The sequence below is a fragment of the Peromyscus eremicus genome, chromosome 1 (assembly GCF_949786415.1).
Source record: "Peromyscus eremicus chromosome 1, PerEre_H2_v1, whole genome shotgun sequence".
Lineage (NCBI taxonomy): Eukaryota > Metazoa > Chordata > Mammalia > Rodentia > Cricetidae > Peromyscus > Peromyscus eremicus.
Window position 1 is genome coordinate 23,548,778 of NC_081416.1, and position 22,687 is coordinate 23,571,464.

The 22,687-nt window shown below is 42.4% G+C and overlaps 1 protein-coding gene across 3 annotated transcripts in view; it reads right to left on the reverse strand.

Annotated features, from left to right (window-relative positions):
- Window positions 1-22,454, reverse strand: part of Tbc1d12 (TBC1 domain family member 12) — an 86,127-nt gene extending 63,673 nt beyond the window's left edge. Inside the window, exon 1 of one of the 3 annotated variants that reach the window (XM_059258484.1) lies at window positions 22,385-22,454. In XM_059258484.1, coding sequence (XP_059114467.1) covers window positions 22,385-22,389 — 5 coding nt within the window. In that variant the 5' untranslated portion in view covers window positions 22,390-22,454. Of the gene's footprint in view, window positions 1-21,185; window positions 21,975-22,384 lie in introns of those variants that run through there. The other 2 variants (XM_059258474.1, XM_059258468.1) reach the window with 2 other exon arrangements.
- Window positions 22,455-22,687: the final 233 nt, after the last annotated feature.

Below are 22,687 nucleotides of genomic sequence, written 5' to 3' on the forward strand. Positions count from 1 at the left end.
CATTATATTGAAGATTCTTACTTAGTACAGTAAGACAATAAAGAGAAATAAATAGGGAAGATTGGAAAGGAAGAAACAAAAGTCCTATTTCACAGATAAAACTAAAAATCAGTGTTTGATTCTGTGTCCAAAAAGAGCAGCTGGAAATGTAAAATACTGCAAAATACAACAACAAGGAAAAAAACACCAATAAGTTAACTTGGAATGGATCCAACAAAAATTTACAAGGATCTAACTGAGCCAGGTGTAGTGGTGCAGGCACTCGTGTGGCACAAGCAAGCGGATCAAGGCCAGTCTGGAGAACACAGTGCGTCCGTGACAGCCAGGGCTATGGAGAAAGACCTCCTCTCAAAAAAGAAAAAAGTTAATGAAGAAAATTAAATGATATGATCATACTGAAATATATTAATATATTATATATTATTATATATTAATATATTATATAATATATAAATATATTAAGGATCTAGATGGTTCGGCATGTAAAAGTGCTATAAAGGCTGAAGCAGAAAGATTACAAGTTTGAAGTCAGTTTAGACTACATACAGTGAGTTAGAGTGGACACCCTAGAGGGCAAGACTGCTTCGAAACAAACAAGGAAAAAGCAAACAACAAAACAAAGGAAGACAAGTCAGAAGGGCAATCACTGTTCAAGGGTGTTCAATGGCTGTATTTCAACTGAACTGGCATAATTGCAATTTCTAAGGCTGGACAAAGGGTTCATCAGTGTATATCATATATATTCATAATTCACATCTGTTACCTATTTGATTTTTTTTTTTTGCCTTTATTTTTTTATGAGGAGGCATACAAATGGTACAGTGTGATATGGAGGTCATAGAGAAAACTGCAGGAATCAGTTCTCTCTCTCTCTCTCATCCACCCAGGCTCTTTTAAAAAGTAATTACATTTATTTATTCATTGGTGTGTATGTGTATGATTTGCATGTGAAGGCCAGGCTGACTGGGGAGAGCAGGACTCCCTCTTCTACTGTGTGGGCCCCAGGGACAGAAGATTCCCAGGCTTTACCTGCTGAGCCACTTCCTGGTCCCAGTTAGAATTCTATAACACAGATGAATAATTCTCACTGCAAATGTTTAGGATCAACAGCATTTTAGATTCAAGTTTTAAAATTTTATAATACTTGAATAGATTTCACCAATTAAAGATCCCTATCTATAAACAAATCTGAAATGCTTAGAAATCCTAAATTTTCTGAGCATCTTGCAGGCACCCAAGAGCGCCACATTTTAAGGCTGGGTATGGCAGAACATGTGCCTACATTGTACAAGGCCCTGAGTCTAATTCTAGTACAAGAAACAAAACAAAAGGCTTCAGATCTGTATCTTGGTTGAAAGCTTGAGGAGCCATCAGGTTTCAGGAGTTCAGATCACCAACGTTCACACTATAATCCTGGAGGGGCTCTAACCTGGGACATTTCCTACAATGCATGGGCCACTCTTTTTCTGTGTCTAACTTTAGGCATAAATATCTGAATCAAAACTGATAAACATTTCATGATTTTCTATACTCCTCTTAGGGTCATTTCACATCTATATAAACATTTATCTCACACATCACATTCCCTGGGTCACATGGTTTGAATGGGAATAGCCCCCATAGGCTCCTTCATATATTGGAATGCTTATCCATAAGGGAGTGGCACTATTTGAAAAGGATTAGGAGGTGTGGTCCTGTTGGAGGAAGTGTGTCACTAGGAGTGGGCTTTGAGGTTTCAAAAGAACACACAAAGCCCAGAGTCTCTCTCTTCCTGCTGCCAGTGGATCTGGATGTAGAACTCTCAGCTACTTCTCCAGCATGGCTGCCTGAGTGTTGCCATGCTTCCTGCCATGATGATATGGACTACATCTCTGAAACTATATGAAAGCCCCAATTAAATGCTTTCTTTTTCTTAATTTAATTTTTTAAAATTTTTATGTGTATAAGTGTTTTGCCATGGATGTCGGGTCTCCTGGAATTGGAATTACAGACAGTTGTGAGCTGCCATGTGGGTGCTGGGAATTGAACCCAGGTCTTCAGGAAGAGCAGTCAGTGCTCTCAACCACTGAGCCATCTCTCCAGCCCCCTTAAATGCTTTCTTTTACAAGAGTTCCTGTTGCCATGGTATCACTTCAAGCAACAGAACACTGACTAAGACAGAAGTCTTTTTTAGAAGGGGAGGGAGACAGAGTCTCACTCACTATGCTCCCTGGCTGTCCTAGAACTCATTATGTAGACCAGGAAGGCCTCAAACTTGGGAGATCTGCCTACCTCTGTCTCCTGCTGGGATTAAAGGTATGCCACTAGAGACAACAATAAGCTTTTGTATAAATAATTAGCTCTTGGAGGGACAGGAGTACAATGAACAACCCTCCCTACCCAACCCCTGAAAGCTACCATCAACTCAAATCAGCAGCCAGAGTACATGAACAAGTAAGTAGCGCTTATAAGGGGGCAAAACAGAGTTCATTTTCTATATCAGAAATACAGTCACATGTAAAGTGAGATAACCATACAATAGAAAGATGCACTACTTTAAAGTTTCAGGATTTTTCTACAAACTCGGTGAAGCATAGCTTCAAATAATTCAGTACAATTGGGACTACAAATATCAGAGCAGACTGCGGAGAAACAAGCCAGTGTGAAAAACTGCTAAACTGGGTGTGGTGATAATACCTGCAGTTCCAGTACATGGGTGTACAGGCAAGAAGATAGTTCAAGGACAGTCCAGGCTGCCTGCCCAAAACCTGACCACCTACCTTCTATCTCCAGGTCCCACATGGTAGGAGAGGATGGACTCCAGCAAACTGTCCTCAGCCCTCTACACATGTGCTGTGGCTACATATCACTACCCGACATACGTAAATAAACAATTTTTATAGGATAAAAAATTGTAACAATAGTTACTGCATTATCAGAAAAATCTTGAGGCACAGAATGGTGCATTCATCTAATACACAGGAGGCACAGAGCTGCAGTAGCTAGGGTAACAGGTAACACACCTCCATACCTGGCTTCTGTTTTCCAGTCAGGCATCTTTTGTCAATACATAGATACTAGGAAGTGATAGCATTAATCTATCTTTTCCTCTTTAATTCATTTTCCACTCCAACTACCACCCTCCCATACACACCATATTCACATATACACCTATAAGCACACAAACACTTTATCTTTGATTTTACTGATTTATTTCTATCTTTTTTGTTTAAAAATCAGTTGCTAAGTTAGAACTAAGAAACAGCATTAGTTGAGAAACAGAGCTTAATTTTCTATATTACTGAAAATATAAAGAAAAAGGAGGGGCTGGAGAGATGGCTCAGTAGTTGAGAGCACTGGCTGTTCTTCCAGAGGTCCAAATAAGAATCCCAACACCCACACGGTGGCTCATAACCATCTGTAACTCCAGTCCCAAGGGATCTGACATCCTCTTCTGGTCTCCCAGGGCACCAGGCATGCATGTTTTGTACAGACATACATGCAGACAAAACACCCATACACAAAAAATACGAAAAGAGAAACGGATGAGGAAGAAAAAGAAGACAGAAGGAAGAAGAAGGAGGATGAAGAGGAAGAAGGCCAGAAAGTGGTAGTGTACATTCTAAATCCCAAAGGCAGGCGGATCTCTCGTGAGTCTGAGGACAGCCTGATCTACAAAGTGAGTTCCAGGACAGCCAGAGCCGTTACACAGAAAAACTCTGCCCTGAAAATCCAAATAAACAAACAACAAACAAACAAATAAAAAAGAAAAAAAAAGGAGGGGCATACCAAGTAAACATATGGGAGTGAGAAAAAAGGGAAAAGAAATATAGCAATACAAACATTCCCCCCTTTCCCTGGTATGGCTTTTACAATGGTTGACAAATGACAGTGGGCTAGTCCTTGTTATTTGCTTCCTCCATCTGTGTGGTTGCAATCTTCTAAGATTTCTTCCCTTCTTTCACAAAGATTCATGAGAGACCATGAATCTCCTTTATTGAAGAAAAAACTGACCTTCTAAGGAGCAAACCTTACTGATACCATGCAAGTTTTCTGCCTCTGGTTTTGTGTTTAAGGTTTATTTATGTTTCAATTTATGTGTATGGGTGTTTTGCCTGCACGCATATCTGTGCACCACATGTGGTAGGTTCCCACTGAGGCCGGAAGGTGTGGGATCCCTTGGAATTGGAGTTACAGATGATTGTGAGCCACCATGTGGGTGTTGAGAATTGAACCCAAGTCCTTTGGAAAAACAAGTGCTCTGAACTTCTAAGCCATCCTCCAGCCCCTACCTGAGATTTCTTGACTAACAAATCTCTAGTGTCTGAGGCTCTAAGAATTCTAAGCTCACATATCAAGTGAAAAAGCACAGTAAGTTTCAGGGTCTCTCAAACAGGAATTTGACAATATAGAGAACTGTAAACTGCCTTACTCTGACTCTCCTTACTGCCAACATATCATCATATCAAAACGGATTACAACTACTTCAATCAAAAGAGTAAAAGAAGTTTAAAAAATCAGAAATCAAGGCCAGATGTGGCGGTGGCACACGCCTTTAAGCCCAGCATGCTGGCGGCAGAGGCCTGCCTGGTCTAACACAGTTGGTTCCAAGCCGGGCAGAGCTACACAGTGAGACCTGGTCTCAAACAACAACAACAACAAAATCGGAAATCATGACTTGATCTTCAAACTTGTTCCTCAGGAACTGATCTGCTAAGAATACATCAACTTCCTGAGCTTTGTATCTAAATTTTCCCAAAGAACAGAGGGCCAAAAAGAATATTCTAGAGAGACAACATAACTGATTCCAAGAAGCCGAGGTACTGTCTCTTTAAAATTCAGTACACTGGCTATTCTGGAGTATTTTGGATTAAAGATCTGGCACAAAGATTACTTACATTCTTTCCAAGCCTCAATCATTTTTTCATTTAAAAAAGACTTTACTTTCAGATACACACACACACACACACACACACACACACACACACACACACAGGACTTTTCAGCCAGAAACTTAAAAAAAAAAAAAAAAAAAAGATTTAATTCTAAGATTTTTCTTTCTCAGGCTGTTTCTGGATCTTGTCTTTGTCATGATTACAAATTCTAAAAATAAAAATAAAGCATTTTTCTTTAATACACAGTACTTAACCACCCTAACTACATTCAGAAATCAGAACTATTAAAAGAGAAAAATTCATCACCTATTCTTTGTCAAAAAAACAGAAATTATAGTCGGACATGGTGGCACACACCTATAATATAAGCAGGAGGGAAATGAAGAAGGAGGAGGAGGAGGAGTCCAATGTCATCCCCCTCCACAGAGGCAATGTGAGCCAGCCTGGCTACTTGGACTACTTGAGAACCTGTCTTAAAACACAAAAGCAAAACCGGGTCGTGGTGGCGCATCCCTGTAATCCCAGCACTGAGGAGTCAGAGGCAGGCGGATCTCTGTGAGTTAGAAGCCAGTCTGGTCTACAAAGCAAGTTCCAGGACAGCCACAGTTATTACACAGAGAAACCCTGCCTCAAAAATTGAAACCAAAAACACAAAACACAAAAACAAAACAAACAACCACCAGCACCAATGGCAACCCACACTGTCATAGTATTTTACAGCTGGCATGATGGCTCTTGCTTGTGACCTCATCACTTTGGAAGCTGATGCCGGATGATCCTCATGAGTCTGAAGCCACTTTAGGCTATACAGTGAATTTCAGGCCAGTTTGGGTTACAAAGTCAAAGTCTGGTTGTTTTAAGAATTTTAGCTGGGCATGATGTTTCATGCCTTTAATCCCACCATTCAGGAGGCAGAGGCAGATGGATCGCTGAGTTTGAGGCCAGCCTGGTCTACAGAGTGAGTTCCAGGACAGCCAGGGCTACACAGAGAAATCTTGTCTCAAAAAGAACTGCAGAGACCGTATACTTAGCCAAGGCAAAGGTTTTTCATCAATGGGACTAGAGAGATGGCTCAGAGTTTGACAATGCTTCCCACTCTTCCAGAAGACCCAAGCACTGTTCTGTTCCCAGCACTCACATTAGGCTGCTTATAATTGCCTTTAACTCCAACTCTATGGTATCCAAGACTCTGTTCTGGCCTTCTCAGGTATACAAAGACCCACTAACATACATAAATAGTTCTTCATCAAGAGTGAATGGAGGAAAAGGATGCAGGGGAGAAGATAAAATATATAATACATTTGAAAGAAACTGTCTATATGAAACCCAACATGATGTACAGTGAATACACACCAGTAAGATACTTTCAGAGTTGATGTGCTTACATGAATGTAGGAGGCCACAAGCCTTCTCTAAAGATGTGTACACTTTGAAGCAATGGTGCACTTACAGGCATCTTTCTTGGGCAGCTGTCTGTAGTTTCCTGTAAATTCTCCTCATACTCAATGACCTTACTAGTTCCAAGAAACACTGATGACTCCAATTCTGACACTAGCCATGATCACACCTAATAAGCATCTGTGATAGTTTCTTTCTTTCAAATGACACTAATCTTGTTCCTGTGTTCCATCCAACAGTCACGATGCTAGACACTTCACCTCATTCCCAATTATTTCCATCCTTCACACTGCTAAAATACCATCAGGTAAACAGTTCATTTCTTCACCTGCTAGAATAAAGTTCAGTTGTATTCACATTAGAAGTCACCTTAAGGTATGTTCTTTTTCTTTTAAGAAAAAAAAATGTAATATGTATAGCTGTTTTGTCTACAACATGTGTGTCTGTGTATTGAATTTGTGCCTGGAACCCAGGGAGGCCAGAGAGTGCATCAGCTCTCAGGGGACTGGGGCTGGGACAATTGTGGGGCTGGGACAATTGTGAGCTACCCTGTGAATGCTGGAAATAGAATCTGGGTTCCCTCGGAGAGCAGCTAGTACTGTTAACTGTTGGCCATCTCTCTGGGGTGGGGTGGGGGGGACAAACAGACAGACAGACAAAACACACATATACACACAGAGACTGTCTTAATTATAGGGTTTCATCATTGCTGCAATAAAACACCATACCCAAAGCAACTTGAGGAGGAAGGGTTTATTTGGCTTACACTTCTACATCACTATGCATCATCAAAGGAAGTCAGGACAGAAACTCAAACAGAGCAGGAACCTAGAGGCAGGAGCTGATGCAGAGACCATGGAGCGGTGCTCCTCGTGGCTCACTCAATCTGCTTTCTTATAGAACCCAGGACCACCAGCCCAGGGATGGCCTCACCAATAATGGGCATGGCCTTCCCACTACAATCATTAATTAAGAAAATGCCCTACAGTCTTGCCTACAGTCCAATCTTATGGAGGCATTTTCCCAGTTGAGGTTCTCACCTCTCAAATGACTCTTGCTTGTTTCAGGTTGGCACAAAACTATCCAGCACAGAGATAGAAACTGAGAGATGGAGACAGATAGAGACAGAAACAGAGGAATTCTGATTTATTTTATGTGTATAGATGCTTTGCCTGCATGTTTGTGTGTACATCGTGTGAGTGTCTAGTACCCATAAAGGCCAGAAGAGAGCATCAGATTCTCTAGAACTGTAGTTACAGATGCTTGTGAGCCGCTGGGAACAGAACCTGGGTCCCTACAAAAGCAATAAGCATTCTTAACTGCTGAGCCATCTCTCCTACTACCCCTTACCCCCACCCCGCCACCACTCCCAGCAGCTTAAAAGTTTGTAACCCAATAGTCTATGTCTATATTCAGAGGAAAAAATAAAAAAAGATACAGTTCTTAACTTCAGGGAGTTTGGAACTTCACACACACACACACACACACACACACACACACACACACATTTACAAGTAAGTGTGTATGTAAGTATCAACACTTTGACTTTAGCTCACTAATTCTCAAAAATGGTTAACCCTTGTAACTATCACAATTGAATTATGGAGGCAGCATACAGAAGGGACACACTAATACAACTCTGCACGCTCAGGATTTTCCCAGAAGCTGTTTCCTTTCCCATCCACAGCACTAGCCTAATAGCTTCTCTGACTCTTCCTGAACCCAAGGAATTCCTTACAAATACAGCAAAGGTCTAACTTTCCATGCAAGTAGTTTCATGTCATTTTACTTTCCTCAAAAGAAAAGTCAGGTTTCAAAGTTTACTTTTATTAGGTTTCATTAAAGGCCAATAACATAAATGTATGTGTCACTCAACTTATTAGCTATCCCATCTGACAAAAACTGAAAGTCTTACTTATTACTTACATTACCTAGACACTGCACTTTAGTGATATCAGCTACTACTATGTCACTATTCCAGCTGCCATTAGGCCTTGGCTTTAAGTCCCCAAATATCTGCCACACTGCTACAAGTTACTATTCTGAAACACAATTCTAAGCATGTTTTAGCTTTATTGTTGTTGTTTTTAAGAAGGAGGATCCTAGGGATCTGGCTCAGTTGGTAGGATGCTTGCACGAAGCCCAGAGCTGATCTCCAGCACCACATAAACCAGTCTGGTGAGCACATCTGTATTCTCAGTGCTGAGGAGGTGGCCACAGAAGATCAAGATGTCCTCAGCTATGAGAAAAATGTCACCCTGAGCTATGAGAGATCCTTTGACCCCTTCCTCCCAACTCACAATTGTTAACCACTAATAAATATGCTTTTGTTCATTGGAGAGTGGGGGACAGGATTATACGCCTGGTAGTACAGGACTATACTATCAGAGGGTAAGGAAGAGGACAGATGAGTTCAGAGCTAGTTGGGACAAATTACTGAGAACCTACCTTAAAATAAGCGAAGGCTAGAAATGTATCTTAGTTGTGACAGCATTTGCTTAGCAGGTATGGGAGCCAGAATCAATCCCCAGGACTGGGGAAAGCTGCTCCATGCACTGCTGTCATCCCCACTAAACACATCCAACTTACTTGGTCATATAAATTTAGCTCCAACCTGTGTGCCTCTAGTTTTCACATTACTTCATGTGAAAACAAGACAACAACAAAACTTTCTTATAATACCTTCAGCAGTGAAAGAATTCAAATGGGACAGGTAACAGCTATCAGTATACCCTCCAAAAATAAAACCCTCAAGATCTGCTGTTGGTATTATTGCGCTTCATCGATATTTTGCTCATCTATGACCAGTTAGGTGAAATTCCAAGTATAACCAAAGATATCTTGTATTTGCTATATGGTGGTGTGCCTCTACAAAGTGAACAACGAAATTATGTGACTGTGTTTCAATGATCTTAAATAGGAACAAAAAGTATTAGCTCCTTGCTGAAGTAAGTGACAGGCTATCATTGGACCCAAAGCATGTTATAGTGGCTACCTTTCACACAGGACAGTTCTGAGGCCCTGGAGCTGGATTACAGTGTTGGCTTTACTTTTTGCTTTGTTTTGGTTGTTGTGTTTGAGATGAGCTCTTACTGTGTCCTTCATGCTGACTTTGAGATCTTCCTGTCTCAACCTCCCAAACAGATGGCAGTAAAAGTGCTACTACCACACCCAGATGTGCCAGTTTTGAAAACCAATACCTATCTTAGTTACCATATCATTGTGCTTTGGGAATTACATTACAAAAACATACATCAGTCTCCAGTTGTTGTTGTTGTTGTTGTTGTTGTTTTCAAGACAGGGTTTCTCTGTGTAGTTTTGGTGCCTTTCCTGGATCTCACTCTGTAAACCAGGCTGGCCTCGAACTCGATCCACCTGGCTCTGCCTCCCGAGTGCTGGGATTAAAGGCATGCACTGCCACTGCCGCCGTCACCACCACCCGGCCCATTTGTATGTTTAATTATTATGCTGGTTACCTTGTACAACAATGACAAAAATGACATTCATCTTTAGATAGCAAATTTTGGGAATTAATACCCAGTTCTGAATAACAAATTCCTTATTTCCCAATGTTAGCTGTCTCTTTAATTCTTGGTAATACTGATATAGTTAAAAAGTCAGCTGGGGCCAGGTGGACTGGCACATGCCCTTAAACCTAACACTGGGAAGCAGAGGCAAATGGATCTCTGTGAGCTGGAGGCTAGCTTGGTCTACAGTGAGACCCTGTCTCAAAAACAAAACAAAAACAAAAACAAAAACAAAAAAAACCACAGTAACAAATAAAAGTCATTAGTGGGGTAAGTGCTGACTGCCAAGTCTGCCGACTTTAGCTTGATATCCAGGGCCTGGACAGTAAAGGGAGAGAAGTGACTTCCCCCAAGGTGTCCTCTGACCTCCACGAACACACACACACACACACACACACACACACACACACGCACGCACGCACGCACGCACGCGCACGCACACGCACACGCACGCACACACGCACACACACATACTTAAAAGTCAAATGGGGGTAGGAAGTCAGTGAACCATGAAAGTAAAAACAGCAACTTGAATTTTATTCTTCAATGAACCTCTCTATTGATACTACTTTAAAAGATCACTACAGTAAAAACCAGAATACACAAACTTTTAGGATGGGATCCTTACATATTTGAAAGTTCAATAACTACTTAGAATTCAAGTTTCTACACAGCATATGTTTTTGATAACAATGAATTTTTTTCTTCATGAGTAAGAGAGTTTTAAATACCTTTTGATAGAGTTACAGTTACTCAGAGACATTCATTTTTTAGCTCCGGAACTCAAGAAAGGATATGTTGTATAAACTATGTTTTATATTTATCTTACTTTTATTGGTTTGCTTCAGAGACAGGGTCTCTTGTAGCACTGGCTGGCTTTGAACTTCTACGTAGCTAGCTATTGCTAATTGGAACTCCTGGTCCTCCTGCTTCCATCTAAGTGCTGGGACTACAAGTGTGTGTCACACACATGCTTGTCTTAACTTTTCAAATATGTGCTTTAAAAAAGATGTATGTTTACTTTATGTGTACGAGTGTTCTGCCTGCATGTGTATATGTGCAACAGCTGTGCTTAGTGCCTGCGGAGGCCAGAATAAAGTATGAAATCCCTAGAACTGAGGTTACAGACAGTTGTAAGCCACCATGTGGGTACTAGGAACCAAATCCAGGTCCTCTGCAAAAACAGCAAATGAGCTCTTAACTGCTGAGGCATTTCTCTAGCCCTTCATACATGTACTTTTGAATACCCAGATTTACCCAAATCAGCCTTTAGAGCCTAAACTAAAATCAATAAAATGTTTCCTTAAATAAAATCATAAAATATATCTCAGTTGCAAAATATGGGCTATAAAGAAGCCACGGAAGGCTGAGCATAGTGGTGTACACTGTTAGCCCCAGCACTCAGGAGGCAGAGGTAGGTGGCTCTCTGTGAGTCTGTGGCCATCTTGGTCTACACAGTGAGTTCCAGGAGTTCCAGGCCAGCCAGGCTACACAGTGAGACTCCACATTTAAAAAAAAAAAAAAAAAAAAAAAAAAGCTGGGAGCTGGAGAGATAGCTCAGCGGTTAAGAGTACTAGCTGTTCTTCCAGAGGACTCAGGTTTAAATCCCAGCACCCACATGGCAGTTCATAACTGTCTGTAGTAGCTCATAACTGCCTATAACTCCAGTGGGGATCCAACACCTTCACACAGACATAGATGCTGGCAAAACACAAATATTTATGAAATGAAAATAAATTATTTTTTTTTAAGTCATGAAAGGATAGGGAAGTTAGAAGAGGTGTGCAAGTTACCTTAAAGGAAAGAAATATATATATAAAACAATAGAAAAAGTTGAAAAAAAAATCATCTGTAGCTGCACCCTGAATGCCACAAGTCAAGGTACTAACAACTAAATTTTATTCTATTTTATTTTTATTTCTATTTTCCCCCCCAAGGAAGGGTTTCTCTGTGCAGCCCTGAAACTCAATTTGTAGACCAGACTGGCCTTGAACAGAAATCGACCTGCCTCCTGAGTGCTGGGACTTACTGTGGGATAATCTTTTTGTACACTGTGAAGATATGTCTCTGTTTTACCTCACCTGTCTAAGGTACCTTCTGATTAGATTAATAAAGAGCTGAATGGCCAATAGCTAGACAGGAGAGGATAGGCGGAATTTCTGGGGAGAGAGAGGAACTCGGGAGGAAGAATCAGAGAGGTGGAGATTTGCCAGCAAGACGCTGAGGAGGAAGTCGGACTTACAGTATGGAGGAGTGGAAACAAAGCAATTAGCTCTATTTTGTAATCTAAGTCCTGCTTCCTCCTCCCCATCTCCCCCAAAAGTTGATATAGTCCTTGACTAAGTTTTTACAGGGACATTAACAGGTTGCCTCTAGTTAACTGAAATCTGAATGAAAACCAAATTTGGAAATTCTAAATAACGCCTACCATATGATGGATGGGGTACTTGGATATTACAGTATTCAAGGAAATACAAGAAAACAGTGGCCAGGTGTAGTGATGCACACCTTTAATCCCAGCAATCGGGAAGCAGAGTACATCTGTGAGTTCCAGGCCAGTCTGGCCTATAAAGTGAGTTCCAGGACAGCAGGGCTACACAGAGAAACCCTGTTGGGGGTGGGGGGGAGCACATAATTTGATGTTCAGTTCCAAATTTAAAACGTTTTAATCTGTGTGGGGCCAGGGACAGGCAAATAGAAATATTTTTAACATAAAAAATACTCAACATGAAATTCAAATTAAAAAGGAATTAAAAAGCCAAATTCAGAGGTAAGTTAAACACATGATTGTCAAGTTCACTCTAAACTAGCTATCTTGTTTTCCTAAGCTAAACTTCTCTTAATTGCAGGAAGAGTCTGCTGAAAAACCAGACAGTCACATGGTTTTCCCCCTCTTAGCCACAAAACTCAGTTCAAGAAAGGCTGAAGCAGCAAATTTCAGTGGGATGCAAGCCGTGGTCTGTGCAGAACTTCAGAAGGGAGGGAAATTAACAGGCTTCTTGATAACTCTGTAAAAACAGTAGAATTTTGCTGCTGCATCAGAGAACCCAGGAAGGTTCTTACAAGCCAAAGCTTTTCTTAAAACAGACAAATAAAGACTAAGCAGCATAAATAATAGATTTCCCATTAGGAAAAAGAAAGCTGAGATTTAACTATGCAGACATAGATTCTCAAGCTTGTAAATGATGTATTTTGGATTTCTTCATCTGTTCTCTATTGCTATCTGTGTTTTTTGTTTGGTTTGGTTTTTTTGGGACAGGGTTTCTCTGTGTAGCCCTGGCTGTCCTGGAGCTCACTATGTAGACCAGGTTAGCAGAACTCAGGGATCTGCCTGCCTCTGACTCCTGAGTGCTGGGATTAAAGGTGTGCATCACCACCACCACCACCACCACCACCACCCAGCTGCTATCTGTCTATAACAATAAATAGATCTGACTAAGCTTTAAATCAATAAAGTACCATGAGCTATAAATATGTATGCTGTATTTTCATTCAGTTACACCCGAGACCGGTCCATCAATCAACTAGGTGAAACATTTAGCATTTCAGAGATTACTGTCCTGGAACATCCATGATAGGAATGTAGGGTGTTATGGGACAGACTTGTTAAAATTCAGATTCTAGGGAGATTCCTTCTACATTCTACTGAATCTAAAAATCTTCACTTAGAAACAAAATAATCAATTCTTGATAACTCTCCCTCCTTCCAAGTAATTTTAAAAGTTACATTTAGGAACCACTGAAGGAGCTGGGGAGACAAACCAGTCTCAAAAGCTATCCTCTCTGACCTCCACATAAGCTCCATGGCATGTACGTGAACACATACACAAAATAAATAAATGAAAAGAGAAAGATTTATTTATTTATTTATTTATTATGTATATAGTGTTCTGTCTGCATGTATGCCTACATGCCTGAAGAGGGCATCAGAGTTCATTATCAATGGTTATGAGCCATTGTGCAGTTGCTGGGAATTGAACTCAAGACCTCCCGAAGAACAGAGTGCTCTTAACCTCTGAGCCATTTCTCCAACCCGAGTTTGTCTGTTTGTTTGTTTGTTTGTTTGTTTGAAAGTCAGTCAGTAGTGACATAAAGTCAGTGAGCTATGCCCAAGCATTAGGACCTGAGTTCAGATACTCAAACCCCCAGCGAAGGGCCTGGGTGAGTAGAGACAGACTATGTAACTCTCTGGCCATCCAGCCTATCCAAGAGCTCCAGGCCAGTGAGAGACCCTGTCTCAAACAAACAAACGAAATAATAAGGTGGAGAATGATAGAAGACGCCTGATGCCAACCACCTGGCCTCCACAAACAAGTGCATGAGCAAGTGAATCAACACACACACACACACACACACACACACACACACACACACACACTCTACCCACACAGACAAAGGAAAAAAGTTTCTTAATAGTAAGTCCCAAGCAACTCTCTAGCAGCACCATCTGGGATGACTTTTCATGGAGCTAACAGAGTTCTCAGAGACCCTGGAAGAAACAGCAGCCTCAGAAAAGCCTTCTTTCCCTTTCTGAATCCATTAGAGTTGGTAACAGATGCACAGCCTCAAAGTTTCCAAATGTTTCTGCTCTTTCTCCAAAACTTCCCATGACAACACAGGATACAAAGTGTAAGGAAGCCAAGTTAAACATTTCATAAAATTAAGCTAAAAATTTGGCTTTCACTTGTCTATATTTATTTTTCCCCTAAAACAAAAAAAGATAAAAATATTCTAATCTTTATCAACATTCCTTCCTTTTTAGTTCCTTCTTCGATTTGCTTTTTAATGCAAGCTTCATTTCACTGTACAAGAATCCAGTACATCATCCGCCTAATCACATGTACAAATAAGTGTTTAAGTTTCTTCCTACACAAACTGTGCAATGTTTGCTCAAGATGATACACAACAATTCCCCTGTCTTTCCCTTAAATTGGTAGATTTCAGGGGTGCTATTTCTCATAACAGACACATCCCCAAAGAACTTATGGTAGAAAAGAAGACCTCTAAAGTGAACATGGTAGCAAATGTCTATAATCCAGCCCTCAGGAGGATCTGGTAACCGAGGCTACACAACTAGATGCTGGTTTACACTGTCTACACCTAAGAAACAGAACACAGAAACTAGTGTTTAGCATGATTATGCTAAAGTAGGCATATAAAACAAAAAATACAACCTCACATCTTCAACGGAGATCTTAGAGCTGAAGGGAATGGTTCTTTCCATTTCTAGCAACCTTCTTATTTTAAAGATAAAAAATGGCATTTTTCAAAATCTTCTTTAACTCAGTTCACATCTACATCTATAATATTTAGTCAGTAAATATTTGAGGTCTACTACTGTATGTGTAAAATGAAGCCATCTGTGTTTGAAAGCAAGAAAGAATTCGTTTGAAAGACCCACAAAAATTAATTTAGTTACTCGATTTTTTTATTATTATTATTTGGGGGGGGTTATGGAGACAAGGTTTCTCTGTGTAGCTTTGGAGCCTATCTTGGAACTCACTCTGTAGACGAGGTAAGAATACTTGATGGTTTGGTTTTTGTTTTTTTATTTTATGTACATAAGTGTTAGGCCTGCATGCATGCACGCGCACCATGTTCATGAACCATATTCATGCTTGGTGTCTGCAAAGGCCAGAGATTGTTGGATCCCCTGAAACTAGAGTTACAGATAGTTGTGAGCCACCATGTGGATGCTAGGAATACTGAACCTGGTCCTCTGAAGGGTCAACCAGTGCTCTTAACCACTGAACTATCTCTCCAGCTCCAAAAGCTCTTACAGAGGACTCAGGTTCAGTTCCCAGAACTCACATGATGGCCCCACGACTATCTTTAACTCCAGTTCCATGAGATTAGCCACGTCTGACTTCTGACTTCCACAGGTATCATACACTCATGTGGTACACATACTTCTATGCAGACCAAACATTCATACACATAAAACAAAAAAAAAAATCTAAAAAGAAAAACATGAAAAAAGAAAAAGTGGAGAAGGGTGGGGTACAGATTCTTGAGATCTTTGAAGAAAAAAGCCTAGCTGAAAGAACAAGACACTTTTACGCCTTTGAGATGTGCTGACATGGTGGCTCATGTCTATAATCTCAGTAACTAGAGAAGCCGAAGCAGGAGGATTGCTGAGTTCAAAGTCAGCCTTGGCTATATACTGAGTTCTAGGACATTATGGACTACAGAGTAAGACCATGTGACTGATAGACAGACAGACAGACAAGAAAGAACAAACAAACAAGCTGGACCTGGTGGTATATAGCAATCTAGGAGATGGAAGTAAGGGGAACAAAAAGTTTGAGGTCATCCTCCTCATCTACACAGCAAGTTGAAAGGTAGCCTAAGACCCTGTATCAAAATTAATTAATTTTTTATTTTAAAAATAAAATAAAAGTTTCCACTCCTCATCGCTGAGTTGGTGAACACAGAGTAGTAGTGGTTCCTATATAGTTCAATTTTTACACAACAGGAGAGGATCAATGATCTGAGGATGGTTATTTCTGGGACTCTTACAACAGTCACCACAAGCAGACAAATGCCAATCAAAGGTAAAGCAAACTCCCAGCGATGACTACAAAAGAACTGACCCGACAACAAAGGGCAGAAAGCAAGGGATGACCACTGAGACTCTTCAAAAGGAGAGCAGTCTACTAAACAAGGTCTGATATATCCTAAAGAATTTCTTCTCTGGTCACTGACGCTCCTATCAGCAATGCATCCTAACTGAATAGAACACTGTAGGAATACACAGATTGCCATAAAATTCTTCCCACCATTGCATTAAAACAAGGAGGAAGCTCTTTTTGCCTTTTTTGAGACAAGGTCTTACTCTGTATCAAATTGGCATCTAATTCACAGCAATCCTGAGTTTCCTGAGTGCTGGGAAAACTAGCATAGCCCACCATGAAATTCCTTTTTATAAGTGTTTGTTTCAGACTTTTGTCAAGTTAAGAGGAAAAGAAGTAAGGGAACGAAACAAAGGACAAAGAGGTGGGAAGAACACTGTCGTAACATAAACACAGCAGCTCAATGTCAAGGGAGACAGGCAATGAAGAACCCCAATTTCTAACCTGTCCCCACTAGCTAGCTGAGCCGCCTTCTTTAAATAGTGAGCTTCTTCATCTAGAGAGTGAAGTAGGAGCAAGCTTATTCTGAAGAATAAGCATCCATTTAAAGGCCAGGTGGTGGTGGTGGTGGTGGTGGTGGTGGTGGTGGTGGTGGTGCATGCCTTTAATTCCGGCACTTGGGAGGCAGAGGCAGGAGGATCTCTGTAAGTTCGAGGCCAACCTGATCGACAAAGCGAGTTCCAGGACAGCCAGAGCTGTTACATAGAGAAATCTTGTCTCAGAAAAAAAAAAAAAAAATCCAAGGGCAAGCTGATTCCAAAGGTAACACTCAGCAGGAACTTCAGTTGACAACTGTACACAGACAATAATAATAATAGTAATATAGTAATAGTAATAACAATTAATCTGGAGTGGCTGTAAAAACGGGTATTGGCTGATTATTTTACCTGAGGATTGAGGATTTGTTCAAAATTATACTCTTTAGAAAATACTAAAGGAGACATGAAAGCAGCCAATTTAACCCAATTTGAATGGCATTATTCACACCATTGTTAGATACTGCACACTCAGAGATGAATGTCATAGTCCCTGCCTTTAAGATGTTCCAAATGCAGCTAAGGTTTTGGCTAAATACCAAGGGGGAAAAATGTTCCTCTCACTCCACTCTATTCAAAGAATGACATGTAAAGGAAGCCATGATGTCTAGAACCTTGACATGTATCTTGGTAAGCATACATTCACATGTACCTTCACTCACTCAATTAACAAAAAAATTCAAAAATTAAAAAAAAAAGAGAAAGAAAGAAACTAGGATTCAAGTGCCTATTTTTTTTTGGGGGGGGAGCTGTTTTTTAAAATTTAAATCTAGTTCTTTGGGTCAGGAAGGTGTCTCAGCCAGGAAAGCACTTCCCATGGAGTGTGAGGACATGAGTTCAGATCCCTGGAAGACACATAAAGGCTGGTAGGTGTGGTGGCCTGCCTGTAATCCCAACAATTGGGAAGCTCAGATAGGGAATCCTCAGTTCAAGCTAGCTAATCAGACTAGCCATATGAGTGAACTCTGGGTTCAACAAGAGACCCTGCTTCAATACATTAAGATGAAGAGTGATTGAGGAAGACAATCTACACAAATGTGAACATGGAAAGCCACAAGCATGCATACCACAAACATACATACACACCAGAAAAAAAAATCCAGTTCTCTGATACATATGAACAACATAGTCATATAAATAAAATCTAGCTAGATGAAAAAAGGTTAAAGAAAGTTTAAAATTCAACAAAAATTTCTGCCTGCAGCTAATAAGATGAAAGCTCCTAATATAGATTTGTCCTATTATTGCTCACAAATTGCAGTACAGCTCTATGTATCTGTTTTCCAACTTAACCTCTAGTAGCCAGGTCAGAGACGATAGTCTAAATCACAGCTATTCTCAAGGCTTTGCACCAAGCAAGCACTCAGGGTATACTGGTTGGTATACTGGTGTGATCTCCAAAGTCCATTCAGGTCTAAAGCCACCTGACACCTGACCTCAAAACTTGACCATGATAGATATAGTTCAGTACAATGCTACAAGGTATCAAATACACATATATTTAAGTCATCCTGAGACCTTGTATAACATTGTCACTGCAAGATTTAAATATATTTTTACATGTAGTTCATACCTGTAATCCCAGCACTTAAGAGTCAGAGGCAGGCTGGAGAGATGGCTCAGAGGTTAAGAGCACTGACTGCTCTTCCAGAGGTCCTGAGTTCAATTCCCAGCAACCACATGATGGCTCACAACCATCTGTAATGAGATCTGGTGCCCTCTTCTGGCCTGCAAGCATGCATACACTGTATACATAATAAATAAATAAATCTTAAAAAAAAAAAAAAAAAAAAAAGAGTCAGAGGCAGGAAGATCAAAAGTTTGAGACCTGTGTGAGCCACATAGTGAGTTCTAGGCCAACCTGGGCTAGACTGATATCCACCTCCAAAAATGAAGAAAAATACCAACTAGATTTTTAAGAACAACAATATAACTAAATATATTTTTGAAAATACAGGCACAATTATAGATCTCATTACTATTTACTCAGTACTGTGATGGAATATAAAATTAGGATTTCCATTCTTGATTTAAGAAATTTTGTATTTGTAAATTTATACAAGCAGGAAAAGTTGGAGATACTAAAATAGAAAGATGTAAGAAATGCCAAGTGCAATATAAAATGTCTCTCACTGAGTACAAGTAGGCACACTAACTGTAACTTCCTAATACAGGAAGGAGGGCTGGGGCTGGAACTAGGGTTCAACAGGTAAAAGGGCTGGCCTTGTGTGCATGAGGCCCTGGATCTGACTCCAGCACCACACAAACCAGACTTAGTGACACAAGCCTCTAATCCTAGAGCGAAGTTCCAGGTCAACCTTGGTCAGCTACACAGGCAAGTTAAGGCAAGCCTGGGCTACGATGAGGCTGAATTTAAAAAAAAAAAAGTGTTTCTTTCACTTCAGGTTATACTTAAGATCTCTGAAAAAGGAATGAAAACAGAGAAAACTGAAAAAGGTAAGATTTTTACATGTTGGAGACATATTATTTGCCTAGAGGTAAAAACCAACAACCACCAAAACCCACGAGTCTAAATCTACCTCATAAGACACTTGCTTTTCAAGAATATGCACAAAGATTTCCACCATAACTTCCCTAGCACAATTAAGCCAGGAAAGTCTCACTCTGGAATCTGCAAAGTCCATCATAATAATTTAATTTCAAGATGTCAAATCACAGATAAAACCCCACTGAAAATTAGTTACCCCAGTGATGGAGAGGGGCTGAGGCAGGAAAATCCCAACTGAGGCAGGGTCGGGGGGATGGGAGGGTGTTTAAGGCCAATCTCAACTATATAACAGCTTTCTTATGAGGGGTAAGGGAGACTGACATCTTTCCAGATAATTACAGTGTTCTAGCAAACCATGCCCACAAAATACATGCTCTCAAGCATAAAAACTCACATGAAAGTGAGTCAAACCACACACACACACACACACACACACACACACACACACTCCACCAGAAGTTGCTGAGGATGTAACTCCGTAGGTGGGCTACTTGCCTAGTATGTGCAAGGCCCTGGGTTCAATTAACAATGGTGGCCTGGCAGTGGTGGCACACGCCTTTAATCCCGGCAGAGCCAGGCGGATCTCTGTGAGTTCCAGGCCAGCCCGGTCTACAGAGCGAGATCCAGGACAGACACCAAAACCACACGCTCAGCGCAAGGCCCTGAGTTCGGTCCTCAGCTCCGGGGGAAAAAAAAACAAAACAAAACAAACAAAAAAAAAACAATGGGATGGTGGACATTGATGAAAAGTGATTGAAGCTTGTCTGAGATAAGCAGAAAAGGGATTTCCTAATTTCCTAGAGTGCAATAATAATTTGGGCTGAAAGGCTGGGTCCTAATTCTAAGCACTATACTGCCTGCCGGTTTTGTTTAAAGACAAGATCTTGGTATATAACCCTGGCTGATTTACTAGTAGTTGTGTAGCTCAGGCTGGCCTCGAACTCCTGGCTATCCTCCTGCCTCATCTTTCCTTACTTAGTATTGGTGTTACAAGTGTGTACTTCCGATTCGGAATGCTTTAGGCAACGGAAACAAATACTATGAAAAATAATCATTTCTAATTTCAAGAATGCCCAAACTAGGCAGTAAAATAGCTCGATGAGTAACGGCACTTTCCACTAAGCTTGATAACTTGAGTTGAATTCCCTGTATCCAGAAAGTGGGAGGGGAGAACTCCCAAAAGTTGTTCTCTGACCTCTACGAGAGGATACATTCACACATAGATGTGCACACACACACATGCGCACACAAACACACACCTACACAAAATAAATAACTGTAATATTTAAAAAAAAATCAAGAATTCCCAAGCTAATGGAATAGCCTTAGATTCCACGCAAATGAACTTCGCAGATTTCTGCTACACCACACCTGTAGGAATACACCGCCGCCCACTCCGTCCGAATCCTGGTAATGAATTTTAAAAAAAAAATAATAGAGCGATGGTTAACTGCTGTTCCAGATGAGGCAACTGAATTTATGGCATTAGGTGGTTGGTCAGACTTGGAAGCACAACGCTCCCAGGGAAGGGAGTAACAAACACTAAGACTGCCTCCTGACCCGGAGCTCACAAAGCCACCCGGTTCTCCTTCCCTAGTGACAGATCAAAGCTGAGTCCCGATGCGCCCGGCCGCTGGAAGGCAGCCGCCCGCCGCCCTCTGCGCTCGCTCCCGGCCCCGCCCAAGCCCCCCGCGCGGCCGGTGCGATACCTGGCGAAGAAATCCGCGAGGCCACCGCTCCGTCGAGTTCGAGCCGTGGTGCCCCCGGGGCCCAGCTCCGCCGCTGGCAGGGGTGCGGGCGGCCCCGCCGAGGGCAGGAGGTCGCCGACGCTCTGGCGGCGGCTCACCTCGAACGTGTTCCGAGAGCTGAAGCGGGCGTCGGGGAGGTCGGGGCTGGGCTCCGCGCTCCCACCCGGCCTCGCGGCAGAGGTGGCGGCTGTGGGTTCCGGGTCATCGGTGTCCCCGGCCGCCAGACAGCAGCTCCGTAGCGGGTCCTCCAGCGGCGCGGCCCAGTCGTCCGGGCCGCCCGCACCGTCCACACCCTCGTCCGCGGGATCCAGCAGGCGCGGGTGGCCGCAGGATCGGCGGCGACGCGCCTCCTCCGGGCCGCGACGGTCCTGGCGCAGCAAAAAGCCCGAGTCCCCGTTGGTCATGCTTGAGCGGCACGCCGCGGGGACAGCCGCCGCCTCTGCCCCGCCGAGCCCGGGCTGCAGCGGGCCCGCGGCCGCCGCGAGATACCGCTGCAGGAGCTGCCGCGGCGCTTCCTCCTCTCCAGCCTCCCCGGGCGACTCTGCGGCGACGGCGCCTCCGCCAAAACTGCCGGCGGCGAGGACGGTCTTCCCATCCTGACCCATGGGCCCCGGGACTGGGAGCAGCTCGGCGTTTCTTCCCGAGCAGGCTCCGGCATCCTCGGGACCCATCATCTGAGGCGGCGGCGGAGGAGGAGGACTGCCCTGCGCGCAGGGGCCGCGGCCACGGCCGCCGCAACGTTCCCGGACCCACCCCTCCCACCCGCCAGCTAGGGCAGTTGCCGGAGCCCGGGCACGCGCTAGGATCGCGCACGCGCACCAGAGGCCCCGGGCCGGCCGCGACCCGGCGCGTCCCCGAACCATAGAGACGGCAGCTAGAGCGACCCGGAGGACAATCTGGGATCCGCCAGCTGCCTCTGGAAGGCAGAGGATGGTTGGCGCACTCGCAGGGTGACAATGCTTAGCAGAAGCGCAGGTACTGCACGCTTTGCCAAAAACTCACTTGATGCGATTCGTTTGTGAGAGCAAAATAACGAAGTTAGCCTAAGTTTTTCCATCTTGACAGTTTTTACCTTCTCTATCAACAGTGAGGAATTCTATTGCAACCATTCAGGTCTTCATTGCCCCCAGGGCAGCCCCTTATCTACTCTTTCTACTTACCTCATGACAATCAACACGTTGGTTGTAATGTCACCTGGGTAAGGCGATGTAATGGAGTCTGAGCGAGGACCCTGTGGTAATGGATTAAAATAGAATGATGACCATTTGGTGGAAATAAATGTATTTAATGTACACATCACAAAATAGATAATAACTAGCCACAGGAGCGATAGGAGAGCAGCCAGCAATTACAAAGCTATGAGATTGACGTGAAGAAATTGGAAACTGGATTGGGGCAAAACACTGGAATTAACTAACATATAGTGAAAGTCCCAAAACTCCAATGATGGAGGAGCCATTTAT